We start from the raw sequence: 17,344 nt of genomic DNA, 5'->3' as shown, positions 1-17,344 counted from the left end.
GTGAGACGAGATTCAAACCAAAATCTTCCCAATCCCAAATCCAATGCTCTGCCCTCACTATTTTATGGGAAGTAGCATAAAATCCAGTGAAGTATTTGGAGTCAGAAGACATGAGTTCAAAACCTAGTTCTGCTACTTACATTCTCTGTCTCCTTGGATGAGTCACTTCAGGTATTTGACTCCAATATTGTAGGGATGTTGTGATAATTAACTGAATTAGTATATTTAAAATGCTTTGAAAACTCTCAGATATTATACAAATGAAATGATGATGATGATGATGGTGGTGGTGGTGATGATGATAATAATGATGATGATGGTGGTGGTGATGAAGATGACGGTGATGGTGGTGGTGGTGGTTACCTAAGTTCACACACCTAGTAAGCAGCAGAGTGAAGATTTGAACCCATGTCCTCTGGAACCTTCTGGAAGGAGAGTAGTCTCACAAAAACCGAGAGAAAAGTGGTATTAAGCTATTTTAGAAAGAAGTTTATAGGAAAGAAATATTTGGTAGGGAGAAAGAAATGGGAGAATCATCTTATCTGGGCTTAGGCAACAGAGTGGAAACATGAAAAGAAATGCTGCCATAATTCTCCTTGAGCTGATTCAGGAGATCAAAGGAAGAGAGAAGAAAAAATGAAGTCAAGCTTAACTTCTTATGAATGAACCTTGATCTTTGCATGAGAACTATCTCTGATGAAAGGGTTTGTCTTCTTTTCCTTGTGACTGGGTTTTTTTGGGGGGATGGCGCCAGAAATGGAGCAGGAAGTAATTTATCTTGCCAGAATTATAGAGCTGAAAGGAATCTAAAGGTCATCCAGACCAGTTACCTCATTTCACAGATGAGAAATCTGAGACCTAGAGAAGAGGGAAGGAAGGAACAAGCATTTATTGAGTACCTACTAAATGCCAGGCACTGCGCTAAGCACATTAAAAGTATTATCGCATTTGATCCTCACAGCAACCCTGGAAGGTAGGTATTATCATTATCCCCATTTTACAGTTGAGAAAACTGAGGCAGGCAAAGGTTAAGTGACTTGCCCATGGTCACACAGCAGGCATTTATCTGAGGTTGGATTTGAACTCAGATCTTGGCCCAGTGCTTGGCCAAATGCAATATCCACTGCATCACCTACCCAGAAAAGTTGCTATTTACTTACTATCACACAAATAATAGTAGTAAAGGCAGTACTAGGGCTCCAACCTTCCAGTTCACATTGTAGGGATCTTTCCATTAAGCCACACTGCCATCTTTGACCCCAACTAGAACCATTGATATAATTCAGGATGAAAGATGATCTCACTAGACAAAGTCTTATGGCACCTAGAAAAGTATTATATTGTCACAGGTGAGGAGGACCATGTCACTGTACCATTCTCAATGCACAAATGCCTAGATTACTATGATGGGTACCATGTTGTTGCGTTGAGTCTTTTCAATCGTGTCTGACTCCTCATGACCCTATTTGGGTTTTCATGAAAGATACTGGAGGGGTAGCTAGGTGGTGCAGTGGATAGAGCTCTGGCCTTGGAGTCGGAAGGACCTGAGTTCAAATCTGGCCTCAGACACTCGACACTTATTAGCTGTGTGACCCTGGGCAAGTCACTTAACCCTGATTGCCTCACCAAAATAAATAAATGAATATATTTTAAAAAGGAAGAAGAAGAAAGATACTGGAGTGGTTTGTCATTTTCTTCTCCATCTCATTTTACAGATAAGGAAGCTGAGGCAAACAGGGTAAAGTGATTTGCCCAGGGTCACACAGCTAGTAAGTCTGAGGCCAGACTTGAACTCATGAAGATGGATCTTCCTGATTCTATGCCCAGTGCTCTCTGCACTATGGCACCACCTAGTTGCCCCTATGGTTTCTGTGACCTGGGGCCAAACAAGCCCAGCTTGTTTGGGATGTCCAGGGATGTCCAACCATATAACTTTCCAGATGTTTTCACCCTCTAGAAAAGTGTCATCAAATACAAACAAGCTTCCTTGAAGGCCCCAGGCCTCCAGCCCTTCCTTCTCCCATGCGTCTCCAGATCTATAATTTCCCCAGAGTTCTCATCAATATCACCTTTGATTCCTGTCTTTGTAGCATAGTTCCTGGCACAAAAAGACACACTTAATCAATGCGTGTTGATTGACTGATTGATTAATTATGGTGTTAGAGAGTTGCCTGAGGCTCAGAAAGCATTGAGACTTTCCAGGATCTTACAACTAGTATCTGAGACAGGATTTTGTCAAGGATTTTGGGGGGGTTTTGTTGTTTGTTTTTTGCTATCTGCTACACCAGCAGTTCTCACAGTTTGTACAGTCTTAAAAATTATTGAGGACTCCAAAGAGTTTTTGTTTATGTGAGTTATATCCAGGGATGTGCTGGTAAATGTTTAACAACCAGCTCACAGGAGTAGGAGAGATGCATTAATCTGTATTGACATTTTCTCTCTCACTTTCTTAAGTCTAGAATTCAACAAAACAATAAATCAAGTCCTGATTTGTAGCATTTGCTCATTTCCAAGGTGTAGATACTCACACTGAAAATTTAGCAAATGGTTCTCTCAAGCTGGTACAAACTGGATCCAGCACTCCCCTGATACCAATATTTACCATATTAGAAATTAAAACTGACACATTTTAGAGTACTTATTAATCATTTTAAAATAGCAATAATAAACTCATTACATGTTCAGATAAATAACATATTTACATGAAAAACAACTAAATTTTCTGAAACAAATGAGAGAAGAGTGGCCCTATTTTCATATTATTGCAAATCACTTTACTATCTGGCCTAATAGAAAACAATTAGATTCTCTTATCTGTTTCTGCAATTAATTTGTTGCAATATGTTATCTTGGTTTAATTGTATGAAGAAAATTCAGCCTCACACAGATGTGAAGTTGAAAAAAAGAGTATTTTATTTTTTTATTAATTTATTTTAAACTTAAATACACAATAAGAAAAAAAAAAGAAACATAAACTTATATACAAAACAAGAAAAGAAAAAAAAAGCATTGCCATGTGTGAAACAGAACATAAGAGAGGATTCAAAATATACAGCAATAAATTTCCATTTCAAGAAAGTCTACACAATAAATACTACACATTGTGTTCAGAGCTGTCTTTGCTTCCATATAAATTTTCTTTTGTTCTCTGCTGTGCACTTTTTACTTTGTTCTTTTTTTCCCCTTCCTTCCTCCCCTCCCCCAAGGAGGCTACAATTAAGCGTGGATATATATTTAGATAGAGAAAGAGAGATACACACACATATACATATATATGTACACATATAGCTATACACATATAAACACAAGCATATATATACAGACATATGTACACATATACATACACTTACATACCCCTACATATACTTAGATATCTATAATCATACTCATATGTAGATATATACATTCATATGCATCTATGTAAGACTGTACTATCCTTATTTGTCCTCTGTTTCTGAGTAGATAATGTCTTCCTTCAGAGGTCCAAATCTTTCCTTATTTTTCTAATTCCACTAACTCATCATTTCCTATACCACAATAATATTCCAACCTTATACTATCTAGTTAAAAATAATATTGATTAATACGGCTGACATATAGTATGGTTTCCTCATTTTTCTCTTTTAATTAAATCTATTTTAGCTTTAGCTTTGTCTGAGATCATGATTACTACCCTTGCTTTTTTTTCCCTCATAAAGTCTACTCTTGATCTTTATTTTATGTCTGTGTGTATATCTCTTATTTCCTATCTCTCCTGACTCCTCTACTTTACTTCCACCTACTACCTTGCCCTCTCGTTGCTTAACTTACCCTCCCGCCAGAGATCCCCCCTTATCCTCTTCCCCGCCCCTCTCTTATTCTCTTCCTCACCCTAAAATTTCTCTCTTTTCCTCTGCCCCCACCCTATCCCCTACGCCTTTTATTTCTTTCTGAATTTAGAAGACTTTTATGCCCTTCTAGACATGTATGTATTGTTCTCTCTTTAACCCGTTCCCATTGAGAGCAGGGTTCCAGCACTACCAGCCCTCCTCCCCCTTCCAATACCCTTGTGTCAGTTCTTCCCCTTGCACCTCATTTATATAAGGTAATTACTCTTTTTACCTTTTCCTAAATGATTTGCTTTTTAGTATCTCATCATACTCAACTCTACCTCAGTCTTTCTTTCTAACTACCCAATTACTAATAACAATCTTAGACACACAGTTTACATATCCTCATATAAAAAGTAAACAGTGTATCCTTATTGAGTCTCTTGTAATTAGTCTTTGATGTTTACCTTATATTTCTCTTAGCTCTTATATGTCACATTTTCAATTGATTTCAGGTCTTTTTGCAGCAAAATGCTGAAAGTCTGGCAATTTGTTGAATGTCCATTTTCTTTTTCATTCAGGATTATGCTTAACTTTGCAGGGTATGATGTTTCCGGCTACAGCCCCAATTCTTTTGCTCTTCAATATATAGTGTTTCAAGACCTGAGGTCTTTTAGTGTAACTGCTTCTAGGTCTTGTGTGATTCTAATTGTGGTTCCATCATATTTGAATTTTTTTTCCTTGTTACTTATAACATTTTCTCCTTGAGCTGGGGGTTTCAGAATCCAGCTATAATATTCCTGTAGGTTTTCCTCATAGGATCTCTTTCAGGTGGTGATCAGTGGATTTTTTTCTATTTCTACTTTACTCCCTTGTTCTAACACTTCAGGACAATTTTCTTTAGTTATTTCTTGTATTATTATATCAAGATTCTTTATTTGATCATAGATTTCAGGTAGTCTGATTATTATCATGTTTTCTCTTCTTGATCGGTTCTCCAGATGAGTTGTTTTTCTTATGAGATGTTTCACTTTCTCTTCTATTTTCTCATTCTTTATATTTTGTTTTGTTATTTCTTGGTCTCTTATAACTTCACTGGCTTCCCCTTGCCCAATTCTAATTTTTGAGGAATCATTTTCTTCCTTAAGATTCTAGATCTCCTTTTCTAGTTGGTTGATTTTCTTTTCATAATCTTGTTTTTCTTAGATTGTTCTTATTTTTTTTTTATTTTTTCCTCAATTTCTCTCATTTGATTTTAGTCTTTTTTAAGTTCTTCTATGAATTCTTTTTGGGCAGGTGACCATTTGATGTTACTCTTTGGGGTAGGAGAGACTTTTTTGCTTCAATATACTCCTCTGAAGACGAACACCAGTCTTCTCTATTCCCATAGTAACTTTCTGTGGTTGGATTCTTTCCCCTTTGCCTGCTTATTTTTTTTTTTTTTATTTATAGCAGTAATCACATCTAGTCCTGGGGTATGGGGGATGGTGCCTCTGGCCTCAGATCCTTCTTCAGTTCTCCCCTTTAGCCTGGAACCAAAATCAAGAACTCTGCCGTCCTGTAAGTGCCCACAGCCAGTGCCTTCCCCGCCCTACTGCTTCTGAACTCAGCAGATGTGTGCTGGTTCCTTCTCACCCAGGGCCACATCTTGGCAGCACTGGGTCTGATGTTCCTTATCATCAGAGGTTCCCTCAATCTTCCCCTACTCAGACACCTAACTCCCCACACTGTCTGAGAGGTGAAAATTCCTATGGCTGGGCGGAGGCTTCCTCCCAACTCAACTAGCCTTAGGACTTGCAGCTTGTTATTTCAGCAGAACTAGCCTAGAGGTGTTTACTCTTCACTGAGACCACACCTTGGTCCTGGGATTTTTCCTCCCTCAGGAGGGCCATCGTTCTGCCTCAACTCCTGTTTGTTTTTACCACTCTACATTTGCCCTGAGGTGCTGTTTTGTCTTGTTTGTGGGAGAAATCTGGAGAGCTTGAAATTTTCTGACCTACTCCACCATCTTCCCAGAATTCTCTCAAAAAGAGTATTTTAATAGGCAAATGTCATGGAATTATTTTGAAAACAGTTTTGGCCTCACAAAAGCCCCTAAAAGGGCCTCAAAATTCATACTTTGTTTGAGAACCACTGGACTCTGCCATACTGTCTCTCTCTCACATGCTTCATGGTCACAAGTCATAGATTTAGAGTTGAAAGGAACCATAGAAACCACCCTGGTTCAATAGTCAATAAATCAATAAACATTTTTTAACCATCTGCTACGTGCCGGTCACTGAGCTAAGTGCTAGGAATACAAGTTCATTTTCTAAACTGGCTCAGAGAGAAATTAAGTGACTTGCCCAGGGTCACACAATTGGTAAGTCAAAGTGGCAGGTTTTGTCTTTCTGTTTCCCAGTCAGGCGCTCTGTCAACTACATTGTCCTGCCTTTTGAAAATGTAATAAACATATGTGCAGCAATAAAAGGTCATAGAAGGGAGGGACCAATGTAGCAGCCACACAGGACTTGCTCCCATGTATGTAGAATCCAATAAGAGCACCCATAGAAATTCTAGTACCTTCCTCTATACACCTCCAGGGGACAGCCAGGAGTTGGGTGAGCACTTAGGTCCCAATGAGCTTCCAAATCTGACTCCAAGGTGAAGAAATAATATGCTTTTTGCCTTTCTCCTGTCATCCTCCTTCCCTCCTTTTCCAACTCTTTTTCTCCCTTTCTCAGAATGTATAACCTGAGTCATGGAAACATCTGTTACAACTGGATGCCCAAACACTAGAGGTATTATTTCTGGGACCCATGGCCACAAGTTTCCATTGCATTCATGGCCCCTGGGTTGCTAACAGACATATTCTCATCCTCTGACTCTCCAAAGCAATTTTCTTTTGCATGTGTTCAGAAGGCTATCCCCCAGGGACCAGCGCCTATGAAGTCAGTGACCTGATAAAGCAGATGGTTGAACCAGTGATCCCCAGACTATTCCCAAAGGAAGCCTGGGTAGCTGCCCAATTAGCTGTAACCACTCTGAGGGATTCCTTCTGCTCTTTTAACTCAATGACCCAGAGAGTTACAGCTTAACAACCTCAAGCAGAAGAGACAGGGGCAATTAGTTATTTGTTCCTTCTTAGGAAATGATCCCCAGCTCACACTGAAAATGAATGTACATGTTTTCAGGAAAGGTTTCTGAACAAGGAAGACCATGCTCTGAGAAATAGAGATTCTAAATTTGTCATTTGATAAAAGGTACTCTCAGAATGGGGCAGCTAGGTGGTGCAGTGGACAGAGTGCCAGGCCCGGAGTCAGGAAGACTCATCTTCCTTAGTTCAAATCCAGTCTCAGACACTTCCTAGCTGTATGACCCTGGGCACGTCACTTAACCCTGTTTGCCTCCTCATCTATGAAATGAACCAGAGAAGGAAATAGCAAACCACTCCAGTATCTTTGCCAAAAAAAACCCAAAAGGGATCACAAAAAGTCAGACACAACTGGAAAAAAGTGACTGAACCTTCAAAATCCAGAACATCAAAAACAGTGGTAACTGGACTATCATTAGGCCTTTCTTACTCCTGCTAGCTGCTAGGACCTTCCTTCTCCTGCCCCCCAATGATTCTGCATTTAATGTATTTTTTTGCATATATTTAATATCTTCTTGCTCACCTTCCATCTGTGCCATATATCTCTATGTGTATTTGTTGTCACCCCAATTACAATGTAAACTACTTGAAGGCAACAATTGTTTTTGCTTTTTCTTTGTATCTGCAGCATTTAGCGTTTAGCACAGTGCATGGGTACCTAGGAGAGGCTTAACAAATGCTTGTTGGTTAATTAATTAATTAATATTCAGAAATATACCAGTTATCTCCCCTGATAAAATACAAACTTAGAGATGGAGGGGGCCTCGGAAGCCCATCTGATCTGCCCCCCTGAAGGCCCTTCTATCTCTGATTCTAGGATCTCAGACCAGTAAAACATGCCTTATAACAGAGCATGAGCTTATTGATATAGGGGAAGAATTTCTAGACCAAGAGGTGGTTTAGCATTGATAGGAGTGACTGAAGGAGAGAGTGGAATGGTCTTTTCTAGGATTTTAAGTGTCAGATACATTTCTAGCTTTGCTGGATGGTTTTCTTGCCCCAACATCAGGGGAATGGACTGTATGGCCTCTCAGAGTCCTTTGCTCAGTGATTAGTTTTGATTCAATGATGGGTCAGACTTCAAGGAAAGTCTCAAGAAGGTCACTCTCTTGAATCTTGGATTGAAAAAGGAACCTGAGTAGGGAAGGGGAGTCTGTGAAAAGAAAAGGGAATGAATGGGCTTGTTGAAAAAGGCATGGAGCAGTGTCAAGAGGTATAAGGGCATATTTTCTCCTTCCCGTTAGTACTTTGTGTCTGAATGGATTCATATAACATGTAAACCTTCCCTCTCCCCAAAGCTTGTATACATTGAACCCCTGGTGACCAAGGAATTAGAGCACAGATTCCCAACCCTTGCGTGATGCCACAGAACGATAGATGGGAAAGCAAGCTGGAACCGGAAGCAGACAACCTAGGTCCAAACCCCAGCTCCATCACATGCTACCTGTGAGACCTCAGGCAAATCACTTAATATCTCTGAGCCTCAGTTTCCTCCTCTGTAAAATGGGGAGGGGTTTACTTCATGGCCTCTAAGGTACCTACCTGCTCTAAATCTGTGGTCTCTATAATCTATAGAGTGTGAAGAAATTATCAAAACAAAATTCATTTTAATTCATTTTCATAAAGAAAACACAAATATTCCCTATAGTACTTTGGAATTGGGGGGGGAGGGAGGTAAGAAGGGGTGTCATAAAAATCAAACAAATCAATAATGTCTAAATTCCAAAAAGGCTGTGAGTCATTGGATGAAAAGACAATGGAAGGAACTTTGCTGATGTGAGGGAACAGGGTGGTTGATAAGTTCATTGAGTGAAAAGGGTTGTGTTTATAGGATATATATGTATATATAATATATAGGATATAGTTATATATAGGATATGCATGTACATGTGTGTATTTATGTGCATACATATATACACACATATGCATATGTATATGTATTGTGTGTATATGTGTACATATGTATATATGTGTATGTGAGTATGTGTATATATATATGTATATAAAATAACGTGCCTTAGAAGAGTAAAGGAAAACACAGTGTATTGCTTTGCCAGATGCCACCAGTGAGGACAAAAGCCACCATTCCAACAATAGAGATAAACTTGATTTCTCTTCCCTTGCCCTTGGGATCATACAAGCATCTTTACTAAGAAACCCAGGGTCTTCTCCCAACATCCATGTTATTCACCTTCAATGTGCCTGACATCCCCAATTTTCATTCGTCCATGGTTTAAAAATCAGCTCTATCTTTCAAGTACATCCAAGTCTGCCATATTGGGCTGTAATACAGTTGTAGTTAGTTGACTGAATTAATTTAGTTTATTTCACCCTACCTATTTTGATTTAGCAACTCCGGAACTCATTATGCCAATTCATGCAAATGGTATGCAAATTGGGGTGTTCCTCCCCCCCATCAACTGGGGGGAGGGGAGTTGGGCATCCTTCTCTAAGATGCCTTGAATATAAATTTGTATTTATTCTACAAGCCCTTATTTAGAGGCCCTGGACACTTTATTTGAGATTCACAATCTATTCAGTCCTTAGTCTTTTGTACTAAGGACTGTAGGTGAATGTTCGGCTGATTTACATACTGAAGGCTGCATTAGAGAAAGAGGGCAGGAAAATAGGAGTATAAAATTGTAATAACCTTTTTATGATCCGAATTTTTAGAAAAAGCAACTTTACAATCCGAATGTTATCACCCAAATGAAAACTGGCTGTACACCAGCTGTACATCTGTCTTCTTATTATCCTGTTTATAACAGAGTTCCTTTGGAAGCCACAGTCCTTTCTCCATGAAACTGGTCAGTTAAGAGGTATTGATTAAGCACTATAGCCCCTGAACCCAAGAAGCTCATGCCCAAATGGGGGGGACAACATATAAATACAAGGTACATACAAGACACATCCAGAGAAAGTCATCTCAGAGGGAAAAGCACTGACAGGTGAGGGAGGATAGAAGAGGCCAAGAATGATGGTAGGTGGGATGTGTCCAAATACAAAATTATGCTCTCTGAAGAAGAGTGACCCCGGGCTCTGGGCTGAATGGACAATAGCGTGGCATAGTAGATGGATGTTTGAACTTGAGGTCCAGAGATAAAAAAAAAAAAAAAAGCTAGTGTGGCTTAGTCTACCCCAAGAAAGACTCAGCAAACAGGGCTGTAGGCCCTCTGCATCCTACCCTGGTCAGACAACACCTGGCATATTGTGTCTAGTTCTGGAGGTTACTGACAAACTAGAGAAGGAGGGCAAACAGGATGGCACAGGCTCTGAGATGAGGCCACAATACATCACCGACAGGAGAATTTGCAAGACTACGCATATTATTGGAGATGGCTAGGTGGCTCAGTGGGTACAGCACTGGACCTGGAGTCGGGAATACCTAAGTTCAGATCCAGCCTCAGATACTTACTAGCTGTGTGACCTTGGACAAGTCAATTAATCTCTGTTTGTCTTAGTCTACTGGAGAAGGAAATGGCAAACCACTCCAGTATCTTTGACAAGAAAACTGCATTGGGGGAGGGGGGGAAAGCATCTCAGTGGTGCAGTGGTTAGAGCACCAGCCCTGGAACCAGGAGAACCTGAGTTCAAATCCAGCTTCAGACACCTGACACTAGTTGTGTGACCTGGGCAAGTTACTTAACCCCATTGCCTAGCAAAAACAAGCAAACAAGCAAACAAACAAAAAGGAAAAAAAAAAGAAAACTACATGGACAAGTATGGTCCAGAGGGTCACAAAGAGTCAGACACAACTGAACAATAACAACATGTATATTATTTTCATGTGTGTGTGAGGCAATTGGGGTTAAGTGATTTGCCCAGAGTCACACAGCCAGTGAATGTTATGTGTCTGAGATTAGATTTGAACTCAGGTCCAACTGACTCCAGGGCTAGTGCTCTATTCACTGCGCCACCTAGCTGCCCCCAACATGTATATTATTACAAAGGCTTATCTTCTTTTTTTATGGGGGGAAGAGAATGTGGGAGATAGAGAAAATAAATGCTTATGAATCAAAAAAAACAAAAATGGATTTGAAAAACAAAGAGAAAATAGCTTAAGTTTATTGAGAGGGAGAAAGGAAAGAGAAAAAAGAAAGGAAGGAAGGAAGGAAAGAAAGAAAAGAAGGAATGAAGAAAGAGAAAGGAGGAAAGAGAGAAAAAGAAAGGAAGGAAGAGAAAGAAGGAAAGAGAAAGGAAGGAAGGAAGTTATGCCATATGAGAACTTGGGATGGCTTGCCTGGAGGAGGGGATACTTGGATAGGGGGAGGGAAAAAGATGAGGACATATTTCAGTCTTTTCAAGTATTTGAAGATCTGGTGTGAAGAAGAGGGGGCCCAAAGGGCAGAAATATGAGCAGTGGGTAGAAGTCCCAAAGAGGCAATTTAGACTTGAATATAAGGCAAGACTAACCCACAATCAATTACTGTTGTTTCCAAGTGCAATGGGCTGTCCTGGGGCTGCAGAAGGTGAGATGAATCATTATAACTGACACTTAGAAGTTTGCAAAGAATTTTCCATACATTGCCTCCTTTGAACCTCAATACAACTCCATGAGGAGGGTAGAATAAGGTATACTGGTACGTTACTGCTAAGTCTTCTTATCCCCATTTTATAGATGAGGAAATTGAGGCGGATAAAAGATAAATGACTTGCCCAGGGTCACACAGATAGTAAATGTCACAAGCAGAATATGAATCAGGACTTCCTCATTCCAAGTAAGTACCCTGCCAACTGTACATATATATGGAGAGATAGATAGATAGATAGACAGACAGACAGACAGACAGATAGATAGATAGATAGAAAATACCGTATAAATGTGCATTTAAAAAAGAACAAGATAAAAAGGAACTTTAGTGGTGGTTCAGGATATATATAAGGGATTCAGTGAGCTGTCTGATTTAATTTATTTTCGTCAATTCAGCCTATGTAAGAGGACGACGGTCCCATAGATGAGTAACTTGCATGGTTCATCATGGGTCCATATAGAATCCCTTTCCCTGAAGATATTAAACAGCAGGAAATATTAACACACCTGGGATTGTTAGATGCATCCTTCCTTGAAAGCAGGGGCATAAACTTAGTGCAAATGCATTTCCACCTTTCAGTCCTGTGAGTCTGTGACTACACCTTAGGGCAGGTGAGATATGTTGTTTTCCATTTTTGAAAATGATGCTTTCTATTTGGAACTATGCCCACAGGGCTGTAAAACTGTGCATACCCTTTTATCCAGCAATACCACTTCTAGGGCTGTATCCCAAAGAGATCATAAAAATGGGAAAAGGACCCACATGTACAAAAATATTTACAAGCAGCTCTCTCTGTGGTGGCCAAGAATTAGAAATTGAGGGGATGCCCATCAACTGGGGAATGGTTGAATGAGTTGTGGTATATGAATGTAATGGAATACTATTTTTCTATAAGAAATGATGAGCAGGCAGATTTCAGAAAAACCTGGAAAGATTTACATGAACTGATGCTGAGTGAAGTGAGCAGACCCAGGAGAACATTGCACACAGTAACAGCAACATTGTGCAATGACCAACTTTGATAGACTTAGCTCTTCTCAGCAATGCAATGATCTAAGACAATTCCGAAAGACTAAAGATGGAATATGCTGTCCGCATCCAGAGAAAGAACTATGGAATCTGAATGCAGATCGAAGCGTACTATTTTCTCTCTCTCTTTTTTTCTTTCTTCTGGTTTTTCCCTTTGGTTCTGATTCTTCTTTACAACACGACTAATGTGGAAATATCTTTAATATGATTGTACATGTATATTCTATATGAGATTACATGCCATCTTGGGGAAGGGAGAGGGAAGGGAAGGGGGAAATTTTAGAACTCAAAATCTTATAAAAGTGAAGGGTGAAAACTAAAAATAAATTAATTTTAAAAAAATAAAATTATGCTTTCTTTTAAACCATTATAATCATTTCCCAAAATGCTGCACCTTCCTCATCAAAGAAAAATCATCAGATTTGCCCATTAAGACTGGAAGTGTATGCCACATTTCACATCTGTAGTCTCCCACCTCTACCAAGAGGAATGTGTGTTGTATCTCTGTTCTCCAAACGAAGGTTGTTCATTGCACTTAACCTCATTTCAGCTGCCTTTCACTGTTGTTTTCATTTGCATTAATGTAAATCATTGTGTAGCTTATTCTTTTGGTCTTGCTTATTTCACTCGTTACCATTTCATACAATTCTCATGTTGCTCTGAATTCCTCATACTTGTTATGAGATGGCACAATCATTTTTCATTTCATTCACATGCCATATTTTTGTCAGCCCTTCTCCAATTGATGGGGACCCACTTTCTTTCTAGTCTGGGGCTACTCTAAAGAGTTCAGTTATGACTAAGTTGATAGATGTGATACTTTTCTTTCCATCTTTGGCCTACTGTGTGGGTGCGCACAGCCACTAGCAGGATCTTCGGGTGAAAGGGTATGAACAGTGTCATGTCTGACCTCTCATAGCTCCCAAACAACGGATCATTTTGTGTCTCTGCCAACAATGTACAGTCAGTCGATTTTTCCAAAACTGCTCCCCCAACCTAAATGTCTTTTGTTCTGAAGAGTGAGAAGCATAGCTAGATTCTGGGATGAATTCCCCACTGTCCTTTTTAGTCTGCTTTCCATCTGAAAGCAAGTTATGTTCTCTCTCATTGATGCTAAACCAAGACATTTGTCAAGCCCAGGACCATAAAGGGATCCGTGGTGTAAATGGAGAGGTCGGGACCAAAGGTGCTAAGAATAGAATGTCCTTGCTGGAAATGAGCTGCAGTGGAGGGACGGGAATAACTAAGGATCACTTCAGATGTTGGCGACTTTTGTTCCTCGTGGTTATTGTTGCATCCACTTCTTTCTCCCTTCATTTTTCACATCCTCTTCGCCAAATAGCATCAATCAGTGTTTCCTCAGCATCCATAAGGAACCAGGGCTATTCTGCCCTCTTCCCAGGTTCTATCCTTCATAAATGATGCAGAATAAACAAGGACAGGCTGGTCATGTTTGGTCTGAATCATGGATGGAAAATTCAGAAGCAATGACTTGGTCAGGGTGAATTAAGGGCAGGAGCAGATAGGAGGCCAGTGTTTGCCCTAACAACACACCGCATTACTGTAAGTGGCATAGGGGCCGGGGCTTCCAAAGAGTCATCCCTGGCCTAGACCAGACAGGGAAGCGGCCCCCTGCAAAGTGCTTTGTTTTCAGCAGGTCTCCAAAAGCACACTGCTTTGGCAAAAAGCTCCATCCACATGCTTCCCAGAAGCTCAGGAGGGATCCTGCCTCTCTCGATGCTGCCAGTACCTTTATAGGGCACTCCCAGACTCCTAGGGAACACTGTGCTGGGGGTGATGCAGTGCATCTTCTTTGACCAAGTGGCTTTTTAGTGCCATGTAGACCTAGGCATTCACAGCAGGCATCCATTGCCTCTGGGAGTAGAGACAGATAATCCATTTGCCAGTCCAAAAGGTAGCAGACTTTGGACCCTGGGAGTGCCACAAGTCATGCATAGGAGCTGATTGCATTAGAAACCTATAAAAAATCACACTATTCCTCTGATAGTTTTCTCCAGGGAGAGCTTTCCTAACCCATAGAAAGCTTTCTGAATGAGCCTGATTTCGTCCATGATGAAAATGGCAGTCCTTACTCAGAGGGAGGAAGAAGCAGGTCCCCAAAGGTGCCTTGCCAAAGGACAGGGTGTGAATGTGAAAATTCCTTGGGGGGCTGGTTATATGGTAGTAAGTGGAGTCAGGGAGAGGATGGTGCAAAAAAAAACCAGGACAGGTAGAACCCCAGTGTGCCAGCAGGTGGTTAATAGGTCAGATTTGGGATACAGGGGTCTGGCCATCCAAGCTACTCTTCAGCCTTCTAGACTCTTCTTGTACCATTGAGCTTTAAGACCATGATCACCACCTTGGGTAAGGCAGAGGGAATAAATAGTTACCACTCTGCCTGTTCATTCTTCCCTCAGTGAGCACACCATCCTTCCCTGATTCCAGCTGCCTGTCATTCAGTTGAGCATTAGGTACCAAAAGCCCAGGCCCACTGCAGCCCATTAGAATGAGCTGCTCCTGGATGTGGGGAGGCTTGTTTCTGCTGTATAGACCATCAGAAGAAAGCAGGGGAAAGGGGAATGAGAGGGAAGTAGTCATACATCCAGAAATCTGAAACAAGACATCAGCGAAGCTTTGGTTTTTCCGAAGAAAGGAAGAAAAGTGGAAATGAGCACAGCAGCATGGCTTAACTGCTCTTCATTATCAATACACAGCTTCCCTCCCCATAGGGAAGTGATTGAAATCTATCCTTTAAACACAACCGAGCAGATACCCCTCTGTGAGGCCCAATGCTGCCACAGAGGTACAGAGTGACAATTAGCATCCGAGAGGTTTCCCTTTCTGCTCCCAGGGTTCTTCAAACATCATCCATGAAGCCCAAGGTGGAGCTGGTATGCTGAGTACTCCACCCCGACCCCCATCACTTTCCTTTCTACATTTCAGTTGTTTGAACTCGGAAAGATCAAAAACCAGTGATGAAGCATGCTACCCACCTCCTGACAGAGAGGGGATGGCATCAACGTGCAGAATGAAGCCCACATTTTCAGGAATAGTTCATGCCGGAATTTTCTCCTTGACTATGCATATTTGTTACGAGAGTTTTAGTTGGGGGGGGGGGGGCGGGGGGTAGGGATAGAATAGCCACACATTAAAAAAAAAGAGGGTCATTGAAACCCTTTTTAAAGGCACAGAAAAAAGTAGAAGAAAAAAACAAAAAGAATCACAGAAGCAAGACAGCTTTGGAAGCTAGGGGTTCAATTTAGTGGATATTTTTAAAGGAAAGCCAACTGTATGTAATAGATACCCACAGTTTCATGTACAGTCCTCTTTTTTCTGTTCTATGTGTATAGAAATGCCCTTTTTATTTGGTGTTTGTTAAGTTCAGAATAAAAATCATTTTCAGAAATTTTAATTGTTCTCTTTTCCTCTCTCCCAAGGTGTTCTCTTTATCTTGGCACTGACAGAAGAGCTGGTATTTGCCACCCAGGAACCGTCTCCCAGGGTGTCACTTCAGAGCCCCCAGATGGACACTACCCCTGTTGTTATGGTGACAGTGCCCCTCAGCTCCACCACTGTGGTGGTGACAGCTCCCCAGACCAACAGTCACCCGCCGACAGATGCTGCCCCGACTACTGTGGCAAAGAAACCCCCCCATTCCAAGAAACACTCCCTAACAAACACCACTCCTGCCACCGTGGTGACAGCAACCCGCCGCCCACCACGGCCACCAGGTTCTTCGAGGAAGTCTGCTCGCCCTTTCCCACCTGCAGCTGGTGGTGGTGCCGGCCGGAAGGAGATTCACCGGGCACGCAACCAGAGTGCCCTGCATCTGGGGCAGACTCGTCCTCTTGGGAAGATCTTTCAGATTTACAAAGGCAATTTCACAGAGCCCACAGAGCCTGGTTCCCAGAGAGAGCCCCATCCCTCCACCCCCAGCTCAAAAAATCCAATTTCTAATCACTCCTCTGATTCTCCACGGCCCCAGGTCATGGCTGCTACCACAGAGCCTGATGGTGGAGTGTGGACACCACCTATGGACAGAATGAAAGGCCTCAGGCAGGCAGAAGAAGAGAGCAGCCCCTCCCAAAGCAGCCACAGAAGGGAGCCCAATGCCCCAGTCATGGCCACCGAGCTCCCCAAGCTCCGCGCTGATCCAGAAACCACAACAGTGCCTTCTCAGCCCCTGCACAGTGACCTGTCACAGGATGTCCCAAGACTCAGTGACTCCTGGCTCACCCTGACCCCAGGAACCAGCGTACCTTTGTTTGCCAGCCCTGGGGTCTCCACAGCCCCAGGGGGCTCTGTCCAGGCTGCCTTTAATGTCAGTGTTTCATCCCCAGTGGTGGGGAGCCCTCAGGGAGCTACTTCTACAACCCAGCAGGCCCTGGCCAGCCCTGATCTGCATCCCAGCAGTGCCCCTTCTACCAGGAGCCCTAAACTGCTGTTCAGTACCCTCGTCTCCAAAAGCCCCACCCTGGTGTCAAGCAGCACCCTTTCTACCAGGAGCCCTGAGCTACTGTCCAGCACCCTCTCCTCCAGGAACCCCAGTCTACTGTCCCATAGCACTGTCTCTGCTCAGAGCCCTACCCTGCTCCCCAGCAGCAGCTTTCCCTCCAAGAGTTCCACCCTGTTCCCCAGCAGCACCCTCCCGCCCAAAAGCATCACTGTGCTCCCCAGTGGCACCCTCCCGCCCAAGAGCCCCACTCTGCTCCCCAGTAGCACCTTCCCCCCCAAGAGCCCCACTCTGCTCCCCAGCAGCACCCTTCCCCCCAAGAGCCCCACCCTGCTCCCCAACAGCACCTTTCCCCTCAAGAGTCCCACTTTTCTCCCCAGCAGCACCC

The 17,344-nt window shown here is 42.1% G+C and overlaps 1 protein-coding gene across 1 annotated transcript in view; it reads left to right on the top strand.

The window, feature by feature from the left end:
- TMEM108 (transmembrane protein 108) overlaps positions 1–17,344 on the top strand; it is a 375,444-nt gene that overhangs the window by 346,303 nt on the left and 11,797 nt on the right. Inside the window, exon 4 of the mRNA XM_027872487.1 lies at positions 15,941–16,880. Coding sequence (XP_027728288.1) covers positions 15,941–16,880 — 940 coding nt within the window. The remainder of the gene's footprint in view (positions 1–15,940; positions 16,881–17,344) is intronic.

This window comes from Vombatus ursinus, unplaced genomic scaffold, assembly GCF_900497805.2.
Source record: "Vombatus ursinus unplaced genomic scaffold, bare-nosed wombat genome assembly UNPS02014799.1, whole genome shotgun sequence".
Classification (NCBI taxonomy): Eukaryota; Metazoa; Chordata; class Mammalia; order Diprotodontia; family Vombatidae; genus Vombatus; species Vombatus ursinus.
Note: the sequence above shows the minus strand (reverse complement) of the source record. Positions and strands in the feature narration are given on the sequence as shown.